Source organism: Pteropus alecto, unplaced genomic scaffold (genome assembly GCF_000325575.1).
Source record: "Pteropus alecto unplaced genomic scaffold, ASM32557v1 scaffold195, whole genome shotgun sequence".
Taxonomy (NCBI): domain Eukaryota; kingdom Metazoa; phylum Chordata; class Mammalia; order Chiroptera; family Pteropodidae; genus Pteropus; species Pteropus alecto.
In genome coordinates, this window is record NW_006438073.1 from 10,437,933 (window position 1) to 10,460,045 (window position 22,113).

Genomic DNA, 22,113 nt, shown 5'->3' on the forward strand with positions numbered 1-22,113 from the left:
ACGCGCTGCTCGAATAATGTCATTAGTGCGAGTGTCATCTTTTCCCGAAAGACTCGCAAGTCTCGTTTTGACGACGAGCAATAATGGTGACAAAAAACACTCCTCCTAACCGTATCTAGCAACGTTACAGGGGCTCAAAACTTTGATTTTTCAAAGGGGGGATATCTTTTAAAATTTATTTAAAAAATAACTAGTCATGGGATTGGCCTCCTGCCTTTCCGAAAGCCATGCCATGTCCCCGGATCAAAGTCGGCGACCGCCTCACCTGCACAAGCCGGCCGCTGAGGGTCAGAGCCCCTGAAGTGGCCTGCGTGAGCCCGGGCCACCTCCCAGCCGGGTAACGGGGAGACCAATGCCTTAAATGAGGTCACGAATGCAGAGAGCACGGCCCACCCCCAGCTCTTGGGAAGGGTGCGGTCCGCGTCACCCCCGTCCCCCGCACCACCTCGCAGGCCGGCGCGCCGTCTCGGGCAGTGGGGTGACTCCACACAACCAGCCACCACAGGAAAGAGGGGCTCAAAGGACAACAGCTGATCTTGGCAAGAATATCTTCAAGTCCATGGAAGTCCCTGAAATGCACGAGGTTAAGAAGAACAATGACAGAGAGGCAGGGGGCGGAGGAGGGCACGCAGCCACCTCGGCTCCAGAACTTGATCCGCTGGACTCGGAGGGACGAGACCCCACCGGGCCTGCTCCACTTCTCAAGCGTAACCCCACCCGTGGTCGTGAAGCTGCGTGCTACTTGCCTTGTTGGCTCTTGTGCAGGAAAGGGTATTTAGAAGGTGCCTCCCACACATACGACCCTGTGCATGAGTTTTGTCCCCTGCCCCCAATAGAAGGGAAGTGTCCCCGTTCCAGACGCAACGACCTTGCTGCTGAGCGTAAGCCACCTGCCCCTCCTGCCTGCTGGTGCGGGAATGCACTCAAGTCACCTGCTCTTCGCCGTGTCCACAAAGCCACCCTCTACACCCCAGCACGCACTGTCACTGTTAGCACGCCCGGATTAGAATCAAGGGGTCTTCTTCCACCATCGAAATGTTCAAATTGCTGTTTTCAGGTACCACTCAGTATTTTTTAATGCAGAAGTTGAGTATTTCGTTCTACAGACACAATTTTAAACAACATTAGGTGTACGATGCAGTAGTGATCTAATAAAACAGAATACACTGCTTTAAACAGGAAGCATGAGGGTTCTAAAACTTACTCCACTGTCTAAGTGTGTGTGAAAGAATACCATGTATCTTAAAATCAAATAAACACGGAACTAAGAAACAAAGACTTTTAATCAGATCTTGAGTCCACTATTGAGGAAATATTGTTATTTCACAGAGACCTTTCTGATAACAATGATCAGACAAAATGCAAAACTTCTGGACAATTAGCACTGGATTATTTTATCATGATTCCTAAAATTCAGTAACAATTTTACACATATGAAGTGTGGTAGAGTACGCTGAGGTTCGGAAGTGTTCATTCATGTTCTATATGGCCTCTTCATCCCCCGAGATGATGAACCAGGAGCCTGACTTCTCCGACTGCCCATTTTTAATGGCATCTCATCAAGAATCAATGTTCATGAGAAGTACAGCCATTCCTTTCTCTCCCTTTATCATAACTATATTTAAGCCATATTTGCTTCTTTTAGTCATTAAAATAATCTCGATGGCAAAAGAGACCAACACAACTTTTTCTAATTGAAAACTTCCACGTGTTCAAAAAATTCCTCAGTTCGATTATGCTAAAAGACGTTTTGACGCCAGTACTGAATGTTAAAAAACATCAATATTCTGCCTAGAAATCACTCTATTAGTTCCCGCCACTGACCTCGCTGGTCTTAGCTTTGTTCCTAGCTTCTGACTCTCACCCCTGACCACTCCTCAGCCTTACTGGCAGCGTGTCGTTCAAAGAATTGAAAAGGAATCACCTAAATGCCCACCCGCTGTGGACCAAAAGAAAAGTTAGGATCAGTGTGAAATGGGGCGTAATGTTGGAGTCGATGACGTGACAAACTTTATCCATTTTCCAAACATTCACTGTAAACGGAAGGTAAACCACGTCCCAGGCACCGCGACATCTGGATCGCAACAATCCACTCCCAGTGAAGAGCGGGCGAAACGGCAGCCACGGCACGGTTCCACTTAGTTTAGACACACGCACGTCAGACCACAGCATGTCGTCACACGACCATGTTATCCTCCGCATCAAAGCGGCAAACTTAAATGGACAGAATGAAAGCGATGTTCCCAAATACTCAAGTTATTTACTATTACTTTTACAACTTCTATAAAAGAAACTTCGTCTGCCTTTGAACACCAGACCGTTCACTGCTGTGTGACTGACTGACTTGCCGCTGAAGCTACGTTCTCTTACTCCTTCCTCCTCGTAAATGTCTTTAAATCCGCGGCCCTGCTCCCCCGTTCGCCTTCTCTCAGAACTTCTGAATCCCTCCCTCACTCGCCCTGTGCTTGCTCTCTCGCCGTCTTCCTTCGGTTCTAACCGTGGCGTTCATATTAGTGCTACTCTTTGTCCGTTCCTACAGTTCTCTGTGTTTCAGTCAGAACACATGCACGTCAGCACTGCATGACAACCGCTTCCACTGAAAAAAAACACACTCAAGATTTTTCTTTCTCCCCCAAAAGTTCTACTTCCTAGGTCTGTCTCCCTGCACGTGATGAAAACTGGCATGCAATCTTAAATATTATAAAAGTTCACCAAAATAAAGTCTGACGGATACAAAAGATATGGCGTAAGACTTGTGGGAAACAAGATTTCCACCCCCCACTTACACAGAAGACTGTACCTGGGGGGCTGACGGGCTGAAGGCCACTCCAGTGACCGTGTCCGTGTGTCCTGCCAGTCTGTGAGAAAAAGTGCTGGAGCCCACTTCATACACGTATGCCTGAAAGACAAAAGACGGACAGGTCTGCTACGTCGGAACGGTCAATACCCAGCTATCGCGCAAAGCCGAAGTATGTTCAGTGGCTAATCAAGTGTCGTAACGGTGATTCGCACGTTGTCCATTAACGCCACGTAAGTCGGAGAACTAAGTTTACGAAGCACGCATTTCTCCTTTTTCCACTTAGAAATTTTCTATTAATGAATTTATATCATCCTCTCTAGCCTATCATGAAATCCTACTATCCTGTGAATAGTTTTAAACGTGTTCACATTCAATGACTAACCTTAAGGAAAGATTACGGATTTTGTAGTCCAGACTGTCAACCAATGGTGGGTGGCACCTACTCAACACCAACAGGACTTCTCAAATCGGGGTGTGGTGAAGACTTTATTCAGTGCAAACAACACAGCACAGGCCAGAACAGCACAGCTGTGAGCAGCCTTGGGCATAGGTGAGGTAGCCCAGGTGTTGCAGCTCCAGCCAGGTAGAGCCCAGCAACAGGGCTCCAGCAGGGGAGAAACAGCCTCCTGTGGAAAGGAACAGTGTACTCCCAAAGCCACAGGGGAACTGACATATATAGACAGAAGTCTCTGCCTCTGGTCCCTGATTGGTCCTTTCTCATGCAAATGAGGACTCCAAATCCTCATGGTCTGATTGGTCCAAAAAACACTGTCCTGATTGGTCACAATGGAGCTGCACTGATTGGTCAGGGGAGATGCTAACGAGGATACAGCTACACAGCTGATTGGACAAGGGAAGCTTCAGTCCTATTGGGTGAAATACAATTCCGTGAACTCCTTTTTAAAGGCTGGCTCAGATGGCAGGAACACAGGGCCGGCAGGTGGTACAGTGCAGGCTCCCACCTGGAGTGAAGTTTGTGTGCCCCGCCCCTGTTTAGAAATGGCTGGTAGGCTCTGTTTTCTTTCGGGTTTTTTTTTTTTTTTTTTAAGCTCAGTTAACCACCGGGAACCCTTTTTGGTAGTTACTTTCTTTCTAGCGGTTGACAAATCTCACCTGGACGTCTCAAACTGAGTGAAAAAGTGATATTTTATCATTTTTTCCTTCAACCTGAAAAAGAACTGTCTACTCTGTTTCCTAGTAACTGGCTTGAAATTTGAGCAATTCGGATATTTAGAATTTTTTCTATAGCTCTTGATAAAATTAAAAATAAAAACATACATTTGCCTCTAATGGCGTTACTATATAAAAAGATGTGTGTAGAGATAGAAACATGTCTACGTACCCGTAGTTATGTTTACATTCGTATTTGGATCTGTATCTAGAGCAGCCATCAGTATTTCACCATAGGGAAAGTCTATCGCTATCTACAGGGCATGTCACAACTGTCACATAAATCACAACTGTGGGATGAGGCATGTTCCCTTGAAACTATTAACACCCCCATAGGGGTGTTAACTGAGGAAACCGTGACGTATAGAGGGTAAGTCACCAGTCCGGCCATCCAGTGTGGGTACCGAGCCTCCAGTCTGATGTCTCTGACTCTAAGCTTGCACCTTCTATCTTTCTAGTGACAGCGCCCATTCATAAAGGACTCGGGGCATCTTCACATTCCCTCTCATCTCACAGGTGTTTCAAAGCTACCTCTACTCTCAGTATTTTATCGTCAAGACCGCCCTAATTCTGGAGCGTTCTCAGGATCGAAGATTCTCCTGTCGTCTGCTGTTGAGAGTGAGCGGATCAGGGAATTATAATGACCACCTGTTTGCACCCTTCGCTTCTGATGACAAAGTATGGAGGTCAGTCATGACGGCAAGCACCTGTTAAACACTGACTTTCACATTCGTGGCCTCATGTAACCCTCTGCGGCCAAACGAAGAAAATACTATTGTCTCGATTCGCGACAAGGAAGCAGGGCTTGGGGGTCAGCCGTCCTCTTGGTCTCAGCCACGGGGTCGCAGCCAGGCCCTGCACTCACAGCTGCCTCGTTTCCGATCTGAACCCCTCGCCTGCTGCAGCCGCCACCCACCCAGCACGTGTCCGAGCACACGTCAGCCTCTGTGACTGCAGCTCTGTGTGCACACGTGTGTGCCAGACATTTGGTGCACAACTGTTCCAGTGCTGCTGCCACTTTGGAAACCCATTCGGAAGCTTCTGGTAACGACAAACACGTAGCAACCTTCAGACCAGCATGTCATTCCTCTGCATTTGCCCAGAGAAACGAAAACAGATGTCCACACCGAGACCTGCGGGCAGCTAATCACAGCGACTGCACTCGAAAAAGTTAAACCTGCAGCTGCTGCACGACCTGTAAATCACACACCAGGACTACACTGCAGGTTACTACGCTAACGCACGCACGCACCCCACGTCCTTCTAGACTCCAGACGACCCAGAGGAAGAAGACAGGCCTCTAATCACGGTGACGTCTCCACAACGCAGCGAGAGGTGCTGGAACCACCAGGACCTACGAAAGGCGACGCCGCACTCCGAGAAGCAGACGCCACAGGGACACCGTCCGCTTCGTTATGCACGTGCTACGTCCGAGGCGACAGCCAGGTCTGCACGTGACGTCCGGCAGCGGTTACATGCCCAGGAAGCAGGGGAGGGACCAGCATCAGGGATGACGTGACAGCTGATGCAGGGAGGGCACAAACCGTGGAAGCGGGTCGAGTTTCACGGACAGCGCGGGGAGAGGAGGCAGCGTCGGCGGACGCTGACAAACGCGTGCAGAGAAGTGTGGGGAAGAGGCCGCGAGAGCAAAGGGCTTCGGGCCGTGAGAACTGGCGGGGACAGAGGCCAGCTGGGAGGTTCGGCGGTCAGGTCCACTCCCCGACACTCGCTCCCACGGGCCAGGAAGGTCCGTGCAGGAGGCTGGCTTCAGCCGCTATGCTTAGAGTCCAGAGAGCTTGCTCAGGGCGAAGAGAAGGTGGGATGAAAACGAAGGCGCGAGAACCTTTTCTCCTCCAACAGGGCCCTTGACAAGCACAGAGGGGTGAGCGGAAGGCCCCGGTGACGACCGGGTGACAAGAAAGCCGCTTCCCGCCGCTCCGCCTGCTGACTGCGGACAGACACAGCTGAGGCTGGCGCCCCGCCGAGGAGGAGGCAGTGCCTGAGGCCCGGGGTCTCCGCAGAGCTCCTGGTACAGAACAGAAGCTCCTCGTGCCCACGAGGCCGCCCTGAGCCTCACTCCGTGCCTACCCAACTCCAGCTGGGAGTGAACCCTGGCTTGTACTTGCGCAAACTCTCCAAACGCACGTAAGGGGGCACCGGGACGTTGTGAGAGGCGGCCAGGGGCGATCTGTTTAAGAAACAGGTTTTGCTTTCCATGTGAAAATGGTATTCGATGAAACACACCTTCTCGCCCAAACATTCTTGAGTCATGAATCTTGCTGGTCATGACAACCTTTAAACAGGAAAACGGCAGTTTGAAGCCCCAAATATCAGAAATATTTATTAGATACGCACTTGTCGTGAGCTGTACTTCCACGCAGTGACAACGATCAGTCCAAAAGGACAAGATTCAGCTTGTATAATACGGTGGAAAAGTAAGGAATAACTATGTAAATGAGTCAGTCACCACAACCCATGTGGACAACAAATGTTTTAAGTAGAAGTAACATTATTTAGTTTATGAAGCAACTTTACCCTATCAAAAAGAAATAACCTGTAGCTAAAACGTACTTAAAAAAAAAAAAGAAAGTGGAAATAAAACAAGTATAAAGTAACTCTTACTCCACAACTAAATTAATAAGCCCGGGGGGAAGGGCAAAGGGTGAGGATATGGCACAGAGCACTCAGGCTGGAATAATACTTTACTGTTCAAAAATATTTTCACAAAAACTGTAAGGACTGAATGTACCACTGAAAAAGATGAATGTTTCGCAAACGAAACCAGGCCAGTTCATCACGACTATTTTGTAATTCTGCTGAACAGTATCTGTGAAGAGACGTTTCTTTCATTTTTTTTGTCTCACGGAGTTTTTAACACATGTCTCCCCTTTACTCGAATTATTCCGATAAAGGAAATGGGAGAAACAACTGCAAACAAGCCAGTTCTGCTGTTTTGAAACCTCGTAACAGTAGTGACATCGTTCACAGGGAAAATAAATCGACTATCATGTTATTCGCTTTACTTTTTAAAAATATTGCCAGAAATGACATTTGAATTTTTAGTTCATTAAAAAAATAATAAACTTCTCTTAGAAGACCAAAATGGTCAAGATTTAATACAGAGCTTTATTTCAGGTCACGCTAACACAGAAGTGTTGCCAGCTTCTAGCAACATCCGGTTCCTTCTGCTGGATCCCTCTGCCTTTCCCCTGCCCCTTCCCGCACAGACAGAGCATGATGGCGGCTGGCCTGCCACTGACCACCGGTCAGCCACCGAGGGTAGCAGCAGCTTTAACAGTCTCAAAATAAATCTTTACTGACTTTATCTCTAATAACAACCTGGGCCTTTCCAGCATCGCGGGTGCGTATCACGGCATCTCTAAGTGTTCCTTAGTTCATCCGTTTTGACTGCTTCGAAACGTGATCTTACAGTAAAACGTCAGGGCAGAGGGATCCGGCAAGAGGAACCGACCTCAGCCCGTAACTGGCACTGTCCTGAGAAAGGGCTCGTGCCTCGTAACAGCTTCTCCTGTACCGACATCCAAGCCGTATTTATTAGGAGCACGGATAAATCACCACGGCGACCTTTCCCCTTCGCACGTTACTGCTATTAAAATACTACTGCTGAGCGAGTCTCGAAGCACCGGCCAGTGCTGAAGCGTAAAACAGACTCTCCTCCTAATGCGCAACCGTGTGGGCGGCCCATGGGTCTGGGACCAACGGCGGCACGTACGTGTCTGTCCTCGGCACCGCAGGCCACATAGCGTCCGCAAGGGCTGAAGGCCATCCCGCACGGGTAGCAGCGGCTCGGATGTCCCTCAAAACGACGCTCACACCTATGAGGAAAAGTGACAGATGCCAGGAGAAAAAATGATTTTTTAATTTTTAACACAAAATAGAATAAAGATATGAACCCGATGCTTTTCTTCACAAAAATGAAGAAAGTAACAATGAAAGAACATTTTTAAATACGAGGATTAAACAGATCCTCAGGGTAGTCTACAGATCTTCAAAAATAATTAAAACACTTTTCAGAATAATAAATTGACAAAGATGACCAAACTAACACTAAATAAACTTTTTATATAATGAGACTATTAAATAACAAACATATTCTGAAGCTCTTTAAAAATATAAAAACAAACCTTTTAAAATCATAAGTTATTTAAATCCATGATTCAAGGGCTTTGGGGAGGTGTGACATTCTATCAAGGCTGGTCAAGTTCTACAGGCAACTAGTTATAAAGTGCTATATAAAATTTATGTTAAAAAAATGTCAGGGAACTGATGCTAGTTTTGTTGAGGAAAACCCCCAGCACCTTCAGGGACAGCCAGAGCTGTGCTGAGAAAGCCTTCGCCAGCATCTACCGGCACCGGGCGCCACGGCCCCGCCCAGCAGGCCCTCCGCAGGCGACACCCCTCCACACAGCGGGGGGCTGGCCACTGGGGTCTGCACGTGTGTAGGATGAAAGAGGAGCACGGGGCACTCTGCTAATGACGTTCTCGTGGGTACAGAACACACGCGTGCACACGTGCGCGCACACATGTAAATGTTCCATGTGGGTATAGAACACACACGTGCACACGTGCGCACACACGTAAATGTTCCATGTTGTTACAGGCATTACACATTGTCGGGATACAGGATTCAAAAGAACAGGGTAACATATCTTACAACTGTCTGGCAGAACATGACTGTCAGAACAGGATAATTCACACGACACACACGGATGCACCTGTGCACGGATGTACGCGCCACGCTGTTTAAGACCATCCGGTGGCCCCCTGGACGCTGCCAGCCCTCAGGAGCCACAGGTCACACTCATAACACAGGGAAGACCAGCACCTGTCATTTTACCATTCCAAATTTATGCGACCTTCTCTGTGCATGAATCAGACTTTTCTTAGATCGGTCAGTGTGAATACATTCAGCACAGCCTTGTTGCATTTGGAAAAAAGAGACTGAACCGGGTTTACAAATATTTAAAGCGAAGCGCTTTCTGAGCTTTGACAGAAAGACATTTCCATGGTCTCTCGAGCTTCGCTCCCAGCTGCAACCTGCAAACCACGCCAGGTCTCACCTCAGAGTTCTCAAGTCCCACAGTCGTATCCCGTCACCAATGGCCATGGTTGCGAAAAGATTATAAACCTGAGGCTGCTGAGTCGTAAACGATGATCCCTATGACGCAAGGGGGAAAATCAAGGTGAGAATTAATAAACGTGGTACCACCGATACCTAACAACAGAGAATCCACAAAAAAAATTTATCCACACAAAACTCCAAACTTTTCTGATTATAACAACGTCAGAACCGCCTATATGAATAGTTACTAATGGTACGTTCGGACCTTAAGACGTGCTGGTATATGTTTTCTCTATACATAATGCCACTGAAACTTTAGAATTACAGATGGTATAAGATCAAAAGACTAAAATATGAGTACTCCAAGTCTATTTTTAAAGTATAGATCATAATCCGTATTTAATGTATTTTCGGAAAGATGCCCCTAGTAAGAGGCATTTAAAGTTTAAGATCAGTATAACCTGCTGATCGTCAAACCCTAGGACATGTCTGCAATGACGGGCAAAATCCAGCCATGCCTCTGACCAGATCATCAAGGCACTATGGCATTCGCTTCCCCCATGCTGCTGTCATAAGATTTAACATGTGATTTTAAATGTCTCATGGAATAGAACTGAACTGTAATCCATCTACGGAACATCTGGCTCCAAACATTACATAAATATATGATGGTTCATAACAATTTCCATCCTCCATGTCAAGAATGTCTAAAATATTAAGACCAATTTAATAAAGTATATCCATAGACATTTATGCTTAAAATGTACGCATACCTAGAAGTGATTCTTACAAAGAGAAAATAAAGGCTGACAGAAATTCAGTAACGATGACGAATGCACACACACGTGTGGGGGGACAGGGAGAGTGAGGGGGGACTGGGCCAGAGAACAGTCCAAACACTTCAACCTCCTCGTAACAAATGTGTAAGGTATAAACTAGTTTATACGCATGTTCAGGTGAGAAACAGTACACACTCAGGGGTCACGTCATCGTCAGGCAGCTACTGATACTGATATGGCTTAGTGTTCCCCAAACTGGGCCCAGGCCGAGAAAGCTCGCTAACGCACCCCATAACACGCAAACAATCCAAAGACGTTCGACAGACATTCGGAGACCGTCTGCCAAACGTGGGGCACTGAGTATACAAAGAATACAAAACACGAATCTAGTTTGACAGACAGACAGACAGATAGACAGCAACTGCAGAGTTAGGCACCTTACGACATGGCTGGTTTTCGAAGCTGAAGAGTACAAGACGGAACGGCTGGGGTGTGTTTTCTTTAACCATGTCGCACTGGTTAAAGCTTTCACACAGGGTGAAAAGGGGAATTAGAAACATCTCTGATCAATCCGTAGAGGCTGAGGAAGAAGAGACGAAGAAGCAAAGAAAACTCATGATAAAGTGCGGACGTCGTGTGAAGGCAGACGAGGAAGCACAGGGATCGAACCCATGAGTCGTGACGATGCAAACGCACCGAGCCCACGAGTAAAAGAGATTCTGAGGTTCAATGTCGAGAAATACACTTAAAACATACTATTTTTTTTAAGGTTGAATTGAAGGATGCAGATAAAAACAGTATATATTAAGTAAATAAAAAAGACGTAGGGTGAAAAACACCTAATAAGAACTAGTTTCAAAAAATAATAAAAGGAACTGCACGTGAAAATATAAAAAGTCTCAACTTAAATACACCTAATAACACGGGCTGCAAATACATAAGGCAAAAATGAATATAATCATAAGAAGAAATTGACAAGATTACAATCGTGGAGGGAAATGTTAATACATTTCATGCCTAAATTTTAAAAAATCAAGCATAAAAAACGAGGAAAACGTGGATAATCTGAATACAACTGATATGGCTGGGCCAGCAGACATCTGTGCGGACCTGCACCGCGCAGATGGCAAGAACACGTTCTCTTCACGCATACACGTAACCATCTGTGAAAATGAACCAGAGCGCGAAGTCTCACAACAAATACAAAAATCTCAACGGACACCACGACAATTCGTGTTACATAGAGCCTGTGCGCAGAACACAATGCCACAAAAGTAGAAATCAGCGCAGAAAGGACTGAAAATGAGCTCATACGTGTGGGAATCCAAGAGCACGTATCTAAATGCAGCCTGGGGAAAAAAATCTTAACAAAAATTAGAAACTTTTAGCACTAAATAATGAAAATGCCACGTGCTAATGCTGGCGAAATACAAGTAAGGCCGTGTTCAGAGGAAAATTTATAGGCTTAAATGCACTTACTAGAAATGCATAAAAATGGACAAAATTCATACATATAATGTGGAGTAAAAGCCAGGCAGCACAGAGACATGCACAGTTTGGCGTCACTGGGCACAAGTCCAACACGCCAAACGCAGTGTGCACTTCTGAAGCGCACTCGGGAAAGATGCACACCACATTCAGAGGAGGAGGGAGGGGGGAGCGGGGAGAGTTATATCAGGATCAGGAACTGTTTCATTTCCTTAAAAAAAAAACAAAACAAAAAAAACCAGCAAGATCTTAAGCTAATAAAGAAGTAAAACCAGCTATTTTCCCATGAAAAACCTCGGAACGATTTTTCCTAATAGGGCACCTCTCATCCTGGAGCAGGCCACGGCGACTCCCGAAACATCGCAGTCGCAGGCAACGGTTTGAGGCCCACTCGGCCACTGCTGGGACACTGCGGGAGCGGCCACTCAACCGGGAAGCAGTTTCCAGCAGTTTCCAGCAGTTTCCTGGAGCAAACTGAAACTCTTAACAAGAGGACACAGGTGTTGAGAGAGAGGCACAACCCTTGAACTGGCACGCTAGGTGGTCACTGTCACCTGAGGGGGCCAGGCCGGCCCACCCCGGACACCCAGCACTCCTCCCCGCCGCTCACCCGGGCAAGGGGACGGCTTGGCGCAGGGTCTCTGAGCGGGAAGGGAACGGGGTGGGGGCAGAGCCGGTTCTGTGGTGGACCGAAGGCGGACGTGCGGTCACTCTGCCGCTGCCAGGGAGGGGGCCTGCAGGCCTCCTTCCGCTGCGCCCCGCAGTGGGGCCAGATTGCGGCCCGAACTTACATGTCTGTGTCAGTTATCCGCCCCCAGCATCTGAGGTCTCTCACCTGCTGCTCAAAGGTTGGTGACGGCCACGGCATGCCCAGAACAAAACCCCACGTCTGACCAAGGCCTACGAGCCCAACGCCTGGCACCCTCACCCACCTCCTGAACTCTGCTCCCCAGTGCACCCTGGCTCCCCATCTACTGGACGTCCAGCCGCTGGCGGCACCTCTGGGCCACCCCGCTCCCCCGGCGCCCAGCGTCCCGGGGTCCGGCGCTCCGGCCGGCCACGGCAGAGTGCTGGCCGGTGCGCGTTGAGTGAGCTGGCTGGTAAGTTAACACATGCACACGCGTGCACACGTACATGGATGCGCGCACACACACAAACACACGCATGATCTCAGTGACACAGTAATATGGGGCCACTGACCAAAAGCGCCAGGGGCCTGGTATTCACCGGCAGAAAAGCACGTCCGCCCACCTTCAGGGTTTTGGGGTCTGACCGGGGAGCAGAGAGGAGCATGGGCTGCCCAGAGACCGCCAGGCTTTCGGTCCAAGCTCGCCAAGGACAGGGAAGCCGAGTGACTGTAGCTGACCTAGTTCCCTGCTCCACGCACCTTCAAAGCCCTCGTGACCTCGGTCCAACAGAGTGCGAGAAGGCGCAACCCCGTCAGACCCGGTCCCCTCTGGTCTGTCCCCAGGGCTCCTGCGCACTCTTCCATGTCACGTCCCATGCTCACAACAGTCAGCTCTGTGGAAATGTCACCCACGTCCACACCGAGAACCTTCTATGTCACCGTTTCCTCGAAAGCGTGAACCGTGTCCAATTCCGAGTCAGATCTTCCACTGTGGTGCCAAGTCCTATGCATTTGCCCAACTCTCACGGGACAAAGAGCTGTGGGAAATTAGGGGCACACGAAAATTAAGAGTTTTCTAAGGCAAGGTCCACTCGGCTTCATACATTTATATTTAAAAATAAGAATACTCATTTCTGAACTTCGCAACGGTAAGAGATTTGTACACACGACCTTATTTAATCCTCACAACAGAGAGAAGTATTTTATGTAAAACATTAAAAAGATCTTCTAGTAGGAAACAGGAACACGGGAGAGGAAACAGGAAAATTCCAAGATGTCAGACAAAATAGCATCACTTCATTTTTCAAAATGAAATAACTTCTCTGAAAATATGAGTAAAACCGGTTAGCTAAGATTAAAAGAACTATCCTTACCATTATTTTAAAGCCAGGGCTTTGCTTTTTATGTTACAAGTAAAAAAAAAACAAAAAACAAAAAAAAATTTAAAACTCCAAAAGTATATTTGCTTTTGCAACATAAATAGCTGAAACAATTTAAAACAAATTTGGGAACCAAAATGAAAAAAATTTCAGACTGAACTCTAATAAATTCCAATCTAGACCAAGTTTTTATGGCTCTGTGATAAATCCAAAAAATAAACAACGTAATAAGTAAACAAAAAGGAAATAGATATTTATGGAAATGCTGACAGACCATTTTCCACAGACAAAAAGTGATGATGATGATGATGGTGATGGTGATGATGAGTGGCTTTGAAATGACAGACTTTAGTAAGAGCTATGTGCCATAAATTCACAAATTAAATGAACAAAGAAATCTTTCTCTAATAAACCACAATGCTTTAGATAAAGAAGCGGCAAGTGTCAAACGCAAGGTAAGAAATATGTTTTAAATGTACCATCTACAACATAGAGACATCACACGTGAGAGCCACATTTATCTTCGTGGCTGAAATATTTTAACTCAAGAATGACAATGTTTGGTAAATTTAATTCTCACTGAATTGTACTAAGGACTTAAACTAAAAAAACACTGGTCAAATACACAACTACATAACATTTCAAGAGAGGTACTGGGTATTACAAGTCTTTATCTGTAGACAAATTTTAAATACTGCATTTTGAGTATGAAACATTAAACACTTTCAAATGCTGTCTGTCAGACTTTAACTCCTAAAACCTGTGTGTTAACTTCAAGAAACCTTCTGCCCTCCGCATTTACATCTCATTTGCTACATAAACACTTGGATCCTGGTCCTTCAGTGGTGGCAATTAGTGTGACTCAAATCAGCAAATGCTGACCGAGCGGACCTTAGGTACAGACGATGGCTCCACACGCCACAAAGGCAACTGAGACCCCAACATGCGCTAAGGAGTCTGAAGGCCAAAGGCCTGGAAGTGTCGCTAAACCGACACGGCAAGTCAGACTCATCTGTTAAAACTCTACACCAAAATATCGCCTGTCAATATCTCATTGAGTTGGATGAAATCACAATTCCTGAGAAATCAGACGGGTATCAGGCTAACGATCATTTTATATATGACTCAGTTATCAAATTCATTTACTAGCCCGGAAACGAGCACCGTCTAGGAACCACTCTCAACCCCCATCCCAACAGATTGCCCTTGAAATTCGCAGCACAAGACCGTGGCCATCGACTACAGAGCAGCACACCTCTTCCCACCAGACACCACCCGGCGGACGCCCTTCCTCCACAGCCACCCAGAGCGTGACCTTCAACCAGGGCTGTCGCCATGCTCGGAGCTGATGTCACGCGCACTGTTTCTGAAGTCTGCTATTTTAGGAGCCTCGTAAAGAAGTTACGAACTGCTTCAAAGGGATTCCTTTGTTATCTAGGGACCTACAACGCAGTGTTTAGAATATTTTTCTTCTGTTTTTATGCAACAGGAGTCTGTACAAATAAAGATACAGAAAAATAATCTTTCTTCATCAACTCGCTCTACGCGGATACTTTCCATAACGTTACATAAACCAGAAAACCCTTCCCCTATCGTAGTCTGAAACGTCCGAGGTAATTAATCTCTGCGGGTATAACGCTAGGGGAACGTCAGGAGGGACGCTGTCTGAGCCTTCGAAGTCTCCCACCCCAGACCCAGGACAGCCACGCGGTGGGTGACCCGCACCTCCACGTGCTCCTCCTCCCGGCTCTGACCCCGTCCTGACCGACATCTCGCAGGGACCTGAACACAGAGCCTCAGGCCTGCTCCGGCAGAACCTGGGCTCCCCGCACTGCACCCCGAGAAAGTCTGTGGCCCAAGCTCTCTAGTGCCACTTGTCCAGAAGGACACTGGGGCAGCGGCTGCTTCGACAAAGTGCAACTCCCTGGTCTCGAATCTGTGCTTCTGTCCCCTCTCGCACGGGTGACAAACTTCACAGACACCAGACCGCAGCTGCCCTGCCACATGGGAAGGTAGGGTACCTGGAATAACGTGTGGAAACTGTGGCTGACATGGTCTTTGAACCAACACAGTGAGACTTCACTTAAGAAGCAGTGTCCTCGAATCATAACGCAACCTCAGAAGCCGTTACCAATTAAAGCCTCACTTTGGAAATCGATCTCAAATTTGCTGAACATCAAAATCGCAGCTGTGGTTCTGAAAACAGAAACTTTGTTCCCAGGTCTCTTGGATGCTCTTTTGGGTAACACAGTGTCTTCTGAACTAAACTTGAACAATGAATTCATCAGAAAGGTCACCTCGTCTAATCCCAAGGCCTTGACCCTCGGCTGTGCGCATTTTCAACCCATTTCTGTCATGACAGATGAGCTCTCTCCTAAAAGGAGAAGCTGTGATTCACGAAGTCCGCTTCACATTCAGAATCAACGTGACTGTCATCCTACCCACTCAGTGCTTGAAACACCCGAACTCTCAAGTTTTAAGTGAGAAGGTTTTACTAGTAAAGTCAAAGAATGGACTCGTCAAATAATCAGGAACAAAAGTACAAAAATTAACATTCGATATATTAAAATATCTTCTAATGTCAAACATCAAGGCTTAGACTAATTTAATGTTCAATAAAAATTAACACTGAATTAGGTGGCAAATTATGAAACTGCACCACACATTTGCATGTTAAACGTTTTCAACACAAACCTTGACCGATGACGCAGCATACCGAAAGCTCACTCACTTTGTTTTGGCAGATCTGGTGGACGGGCCGTGCGTGGGCCCCCTGGATGACGGCTGCGCTGCACCCCGCGTTGAGGTCGAAGACCTCCAAGGTCCTGCTCCGGCCGGCGGCCAGCACGAGGTCTGCACGGGTCTGCTAAGGAACACAACTCAGGGCCCGCCCCCAAGGAGTGACAGCCCGGGGCCCCTCTCGGTAAGCTTGGAAACACCAGGAGACCACAGGTGATCCGTTAGGACCCTGCGCCCCACACCGGCCCGGCCTCGGGCAAGAGCTGGTGGCAGGCAGACGGGGAGACCCGGGCGGAGCCAGTTCCAAGCCGGAGAACGAGCGTCCACTTCTAGATAAGTGACGAGTCAGACGCCCAGGAAACGGCACGTAGCAGGCGCGGTCACAGGCTGACCTGGAGGTACTGGGCTCGGAGGACAGGTCTGAGGTAAAGATGGACAGCGGAGCCACACCAGTGGCCGGTGTCACCAGCAGTAGGCTGCACGAGTGACAGGACACGACTTACAGGGGCACGTTGCAAGCAAGGGTGACGAACCTCGTGAGGGGCCATTGAGGACCTTAAGGCTCACGCAAACGCCGGAACTACCCAGCTGCCAGCGTCCAGCCCAGAAAACTCACGAGGGCGCCTGGCGGAAGGCAGCGGCGTGCGCGCTGGGACGCCGGAAGGGACACCACACCAGTGGGAAGGCCGGACCCGCGGACCAGCCCAACGCTGGCGCCACGCCGCGCGGAGACCGTCCAAGGCGACAGGATCGGAGCGGCGCGTCTCCGCCGGGGGCTTCCGTTCTGTTTTGAGCAAAAGCTTCCAGAATAAAAAAGCAGATTTCTCACTAAAATATACTAGAACATCTAACACCTTCCACCAGTCCTGAAATTTCAACTATAAAATCCTTAAGACTTCAACTTAGACCTCTGAACAAATTAAAATTTTTTAAATTCCTGAAGATTATGATCTTTGAGCCTAAGTGTTTAAATTAACACATTTTAATTAAAAGGGGTGATGTCAGCCACAAAAACACAAAGTTTTTCACTCCATTTTATATTCTACTGAACAGCAACAGCTATGAATTTCGCCAGCATCCAGAGATAAGATAAGTGCTCGCTTAACCAAAGGGCGCCTACGGTAAGGGCAGCGGTTTCTTTCAAAATGTGTTAAATTGGCCGACATTATTCAACAAGCCCCAGACCGGACGCATCAGGTGAGACCGGACGCATTGGGTGAGGCTGGACGCATCGGGTGAGACCGGACGCATTGGGTGGGACCGGACGCATCGGGTGAGGCCGGACGCATCGGGTGAGACCGGACGCATCGGGTGAGACCGGACGCATCGGGTGAGGCCGCCCGCTCAGCGTCACGTGTGCTATTGCGTCCGCTTCCCTTCTCTGTCTTTGAGGCGCTTTCCCGAGATGGAACGAACACACGCAGAACCAGCCCCTCTGACTCGGAGCCCCAGGGCCCAGCACGCTGTCCGGAGCTCACTCACTCAGCCGACTGTCGCCGGGAGGACGGCAGGGTGTGACGGCGTCGGGAGGACGGAGAAAGGATACAGGAGTAGAACTCGTTCACCGCGGACAGGCCGGTGACCTCGGCGGCGCCTGTCATGCGGAGCCCGCACACGGCCCTGCACCAGCTCCTCTGCCTGTACCTGGAAGGGGCAGCGGAGAGCACATTGCTCCACCGCGACGGCGCACGCTGCCTGTGAAAGACTGAAAACGGCGTCTTCACACCGTCGCATGAGCGGTTACAACGCTGAGGGAGGGAGCGAGTCGGCTGCCTCCGTCTCCTTTACAGAAACTTCATTAAGATGATGCACGGCCAAAAAGAACTCATTCCAGTCTGAGAAAGCAAACCTCTCTCCTAATTCCGAAATCACGTATACTTACGAGGACATCCAGCCAGGCAGAAATTTGTATCTCCACTTGAACGTGACTTTTTAAGATTCCCTAACAGGAGCAGGTAGTCCTGGTTTAACACACACACGGTCTTAACCCTCAACGATAGTTTCACAGAGTGAGAACCTGCTAGCAGTTCCCGGCCATGGTCTCGGCCCAGGGAAGGCGTGGCTGAGTCAAGGCCAGGCGACCAGGGGGAGCAGGGGGAGCAGGGGCAGCAGGGGCGCCGCTGCCTGGCCCGGGGGACGAGGACGGGGCACCCACAGGCACGGGTCGGTGATGGCACGAAGCCGTGGGGCCGGGGCTCAGTGAGGATGACACAGGCCATCGGCCCTGCCTCCCACCGGCAGGTAAGGGCTGGGTGGGGGCTGGGTGGTGACATGCAGAGTCCGGCGCAGTGGGGGTGCTCAGAGGGGTGACACGGAGTGCTGCCCAGGACTGCGGTCCCGAGCGCACCAGGCGGGGCAGCGCGGGGACAGCACCAAGGTTCCGTGTGTCCCGGTTCGTCTGTGCCGGAAGCTGCTGGAAGCCCCGCAGGGCGGCACTGTGCACAGTGGGACACTGTAAGAGCACTGTGCACGGTGCAGACGAGGACAGCGTTTCCGGAAGGACCGGTCACAGGAGAAGGGGACAGGGTGTGCGTGGACACACGCCGAAAGCCCCGGGGCAGCAGAGGGGAGGGCGGAACAGCTGGCACCGGGAGGCCCAGAGGGGACGCCCAGCGGACGCCCGCACGCCTGCAGGCAGCTGCACTGAGCTCACGCCAGCCTGGTACCGAATCTGGACCTGGGTGGAGGTGCCGGGGGCACTGGTCCTGAAGTGGGGGCCGCGGCGCCTCGGGATGCGGGGTGACGACTGCGCGTGTCACAGGTCAGTGCCCGCTTAGGCTCGGAAAGCTAAGGATTAGCGGACGAAACTGAGTGGTGCTGGTGGTGGACGCCGGGCATTTCTGGTGACAGGAGCCAGCGCCTGCCAAGGACTGGGGGGGGTGGGCGCCCACGTGGGGTGCAGTATAGGGCCAGCAGCCTGGGGACAGAGACACGGCTCGCTCAGCTCCCACCAGCTCGTCTGTAAGGCAGTGTCCCCAAGCCTCGGAGGACGTTCGCAAATGCCGAGACCAGCGTGCAGGCGACCGGCTGAGCCCCGCGGCCCCGCCCACAGAACGCGGCCCCTACCTCCGCAGCTCGTCCCGGCGGGTGTCCACGTGGTGCCTGAGCAGCCGGACCTCGGGCCCCGCGGACGACAGGATGAAGGCGTCGAGGTAGTAAAACTGGGCGCACCGCGCAGCCTGGGGGAACACGTCCTTGTCCTGCGATGGAATGACGGGGTGTCAGACAGGGCGCCAGCGTCAAAAACGCTGCTGCCTAAGCAGGGGGCTCTGTCACCCCAGCTCCAACACCTTGCTCCAAATTGCTTCTCTCTGACTGCTTCTGATGGAGAGCATGAGATGAACTTTCTCTGTCGTGAGTGTTTGGAAGTCCGGCCTCTAAAAACTTTAAAATGAGAGGCAACCGAAGCACGGCAGCAAACTGACCAAGCGTCGAGGGTTTGGTCACGGCGAAGCCCGAGCGTGTTTTAAAAGGCAGTTGAGGGGTCGGCCTCGCCCTCGCCACAGCCCACCGCATGGCCAGCACCCGCGGCCCTCAACGGCATCTCCACTTTAGGCCGCGGGCAGGGCCCCCGGGAGCCTGAGGTCCCCCCGGCCCCTTCTCAGCCAGCTGTCCTGCACTCGATCCCCATTTACGACAGGACTCGTGGAAAGTAAACGCTAATGACGCCTCCGAAAATGTGCAGGTCGCCAGCTCCCCACGTGATCCCTCAAAGCTGCACACCCTGCTACCCCCTCGCATCCCCCATCATGGCTGGAAGCTGTTGTCACCTCGATGCCATCACCCGTGTCTCCTTTCCCATTCTGTGTCCAAATGAGCTCCTAGAAGTTCACCAAAACAGGACATTTTCTCCCCAAAAGGCACGTCCTCCGTACACTGTGCCCTTGGCCATCGGCGCTGCCTCTGCTGTAAGAACGCACTGAGCTCACTTCGAAGGCCTTTCTAGGATTTTAAGGGTAATGATTTTGCCATTTCAGATAATGAACATGAGACGTACTCAACTGCACGTGTGTGTGTTGTGCACATGTACGTCATGCGCGTGCCCATCATGTGTGTGCGCATACACACCACGTTTAAGAAAACTGTAATCAATAACTTTTAGTGCGTTGCAGCAAACTCCTGGTTTGCCCCATTTCCTGACCGCCTCACCTTGGAGGACATTCTGTCTGGACAGCTGTGACTACCTGACAGTCCTGAGATCACAGGGCCGGTCATTTTGCAACTGCCAGGAGTGACCCTTACCAGACACAATGCGAGTTCCGTCCTGCGAACCGACCACACCCTCAGCGTCCCGTCCTGGGAGGCAGACAGCAGCCACTTCCCGTCGTGGCTCCAGGACACGGCGCTCACGGCCCCGTCGTGACCTAACGGGAGACAGGCGGGACAGAGGGACAGCCGGTCACAGTGACACCAGGGAACTGCGGCCCGAGGAGGTGACGTACCTCCCTTAAAGGCCGAACGTGGTTTATGAAGGATGTATTTCCAAAATTCATATTTTTTTAAATATGAAGTCCAAAACTGTACTTGCATCTGAGAGTATGTTTTAAAAGAAGAACCTTACAAGTTGTAGAAAATTACAAAACGCAGAGACCCCCCTGGGTCTCACGAGATACACTTTAGAGACAGAATTCTCGGAACATTGAAGGGAAAAGTCAAAAGCTTTCCTGGGCGTGTTCACGTGTGAAAACCTGTCGTGATGCGTTTGGAACGCTTTATCCAAAGTGGAAATGGCTGGTTCCCAGGGGTACAGCTAGGCTGGTCTCGAGGCATCTGGGCACGCAGTGACAGCGCCCCGATGTCAGCCCATGGGGGGCTGTCACAGCACCCCGATGTGAGCCCATGGGGGGCTGTCACGGCACCCCGATGTCAGCCCGTGGGTGGGCTGTCACAGCACCCGATGTCAGCCTGGGGGCGGTCACGGCACCCCGATGTCAGCCCGTGGGTGGGCTGTCACAGCACCCGATGTCAGCCTGTGGGGGGCTGTCACAGCACCCCGATGTGAGCCCATGGGGGGCTGTCACAGCACCCGATGTCAGCCTGAGGAGGGGCTTCACAGCACCCGATGTCAGCCTGTGGGGGGCTGTCACACGACACCGTTTACTTGCTGTGCCCCAGAGGAGCTTCTCACCCTTACAGGAAAATAAGACGAGTCGAGCAGGTAAGAGAAGAGCCCACCACCAGGTGAAGGAAATAGCAGCCGCTCGCTTCTCACTCATCACAACGTCGGAGACGGGTGCCGAACTGACACCCGCGGTCTGTCCTCTGGGCCACGATGACCCGTTACTTCCTCCGGCGCCGCCGTCACCCGCAGGTCACAGTGACTCGCAGCAGCACCAGAGCTCACTGGTCACAGAGCCGGAGGGAACGGGGAAGCAGGGGAGGCTCCTGCGGCCACCGCCACGCAGCCCTGCAAGCTGCCGCAGACGCCGGCACAAGGGCGGGAACGTCCGCATGGCTTTGCTGCCCCCTGGTGCACGCTGCTGGGAGTGTCCAGCAGAGTCAGACCGGACGGGCCATCGCTGACCAGTCACGAGTAATGGCATCCGTGACCTCTCAGCGAGGGCCAGCGTATCTGACACTGCAGCCACTGCCGCTGTGTCCGGCCACCGGACCTCGGGCGCACCGTCCTGCCTCAGGCATCAGCCGGGGCACGGGGACCCTCACCCACACCCACACACAGCAGAGGGACACGCATGGGGCATCACCACCGTGTCACTGGGCAGATTTTTCCCACGGAGCTGTAACATACTCAGCTGGTGACAAACCTCAGAAACCCAGCGAACCGGCCACGGAACCGGACTGCGCCCGCCTTTGCCCCAGGCCAGGCCAGGCCCCCGCTGCAGGGGCGACCACGTGGCCCCCGGGGAAGGCAGGCACGGGGGTGACAGACCTGACCGTCAGCAAGAGGCGCTGAGCTCGACGCCGCCCTAGACGAGAGGCAGGTTTTACACAGCCCCACAATCTCAGCGAAATCTTAAACCTCCTCTTCTAGAGCGACCAACCCACGCGTTTATGTGTCACGCGCCTTGCACGCACATCCCGCACCG

The 22,113-nt window shown here is 50.7% G+C and overlaps 1 protein-coding gene across 1 annotated transcript in view; it reads right to left on the minus strand.

The window, feature by feature from the left end:
• Positions 1-1,122: 1,122 nt before the first annotated feature.
• Positions 1,123-22,113, minus strand: part of WDR27 (WD repeat domain 27) — a 42,208-nt gene continuing 21,217 nt past the window's right edge. Inside the window, exons 17-24 of the mRNA XM_025049062.1 lie at positions 20,309-20,430; positions 19,133-19,266; positions 17,613-17,710; positions 16,059-16,180; positions 9,052-9,149; positions 7,704-7,806; positions 2,801-2,899; positions 1,123-2,214 (exon numbers count right to left, since the gene is read on the minus strand). Coding sequence (XP_024904830.1) covers positions 1,921-2,214; positions 2,801-2,899; positions 7,704-7,806; positions 9,052-9,149; positions 16,059-16,180; positions 17,613-17,710; positions 19,133-19,266; positions 20,309-20,430 — 1,070 coding nt within the window. The 3' untranslated portion in view covers positions 1,123-1,920. The remainder of the gene's footprint in view (positions 2,215-2,800; positions 2,900-7,703; positions 7,807-9,051; positions 9,150-16,058; positions 16,181-17,612; positions 17,711-19,132; positions 19,267-20,308; positions 20,431-22,113) is intronic.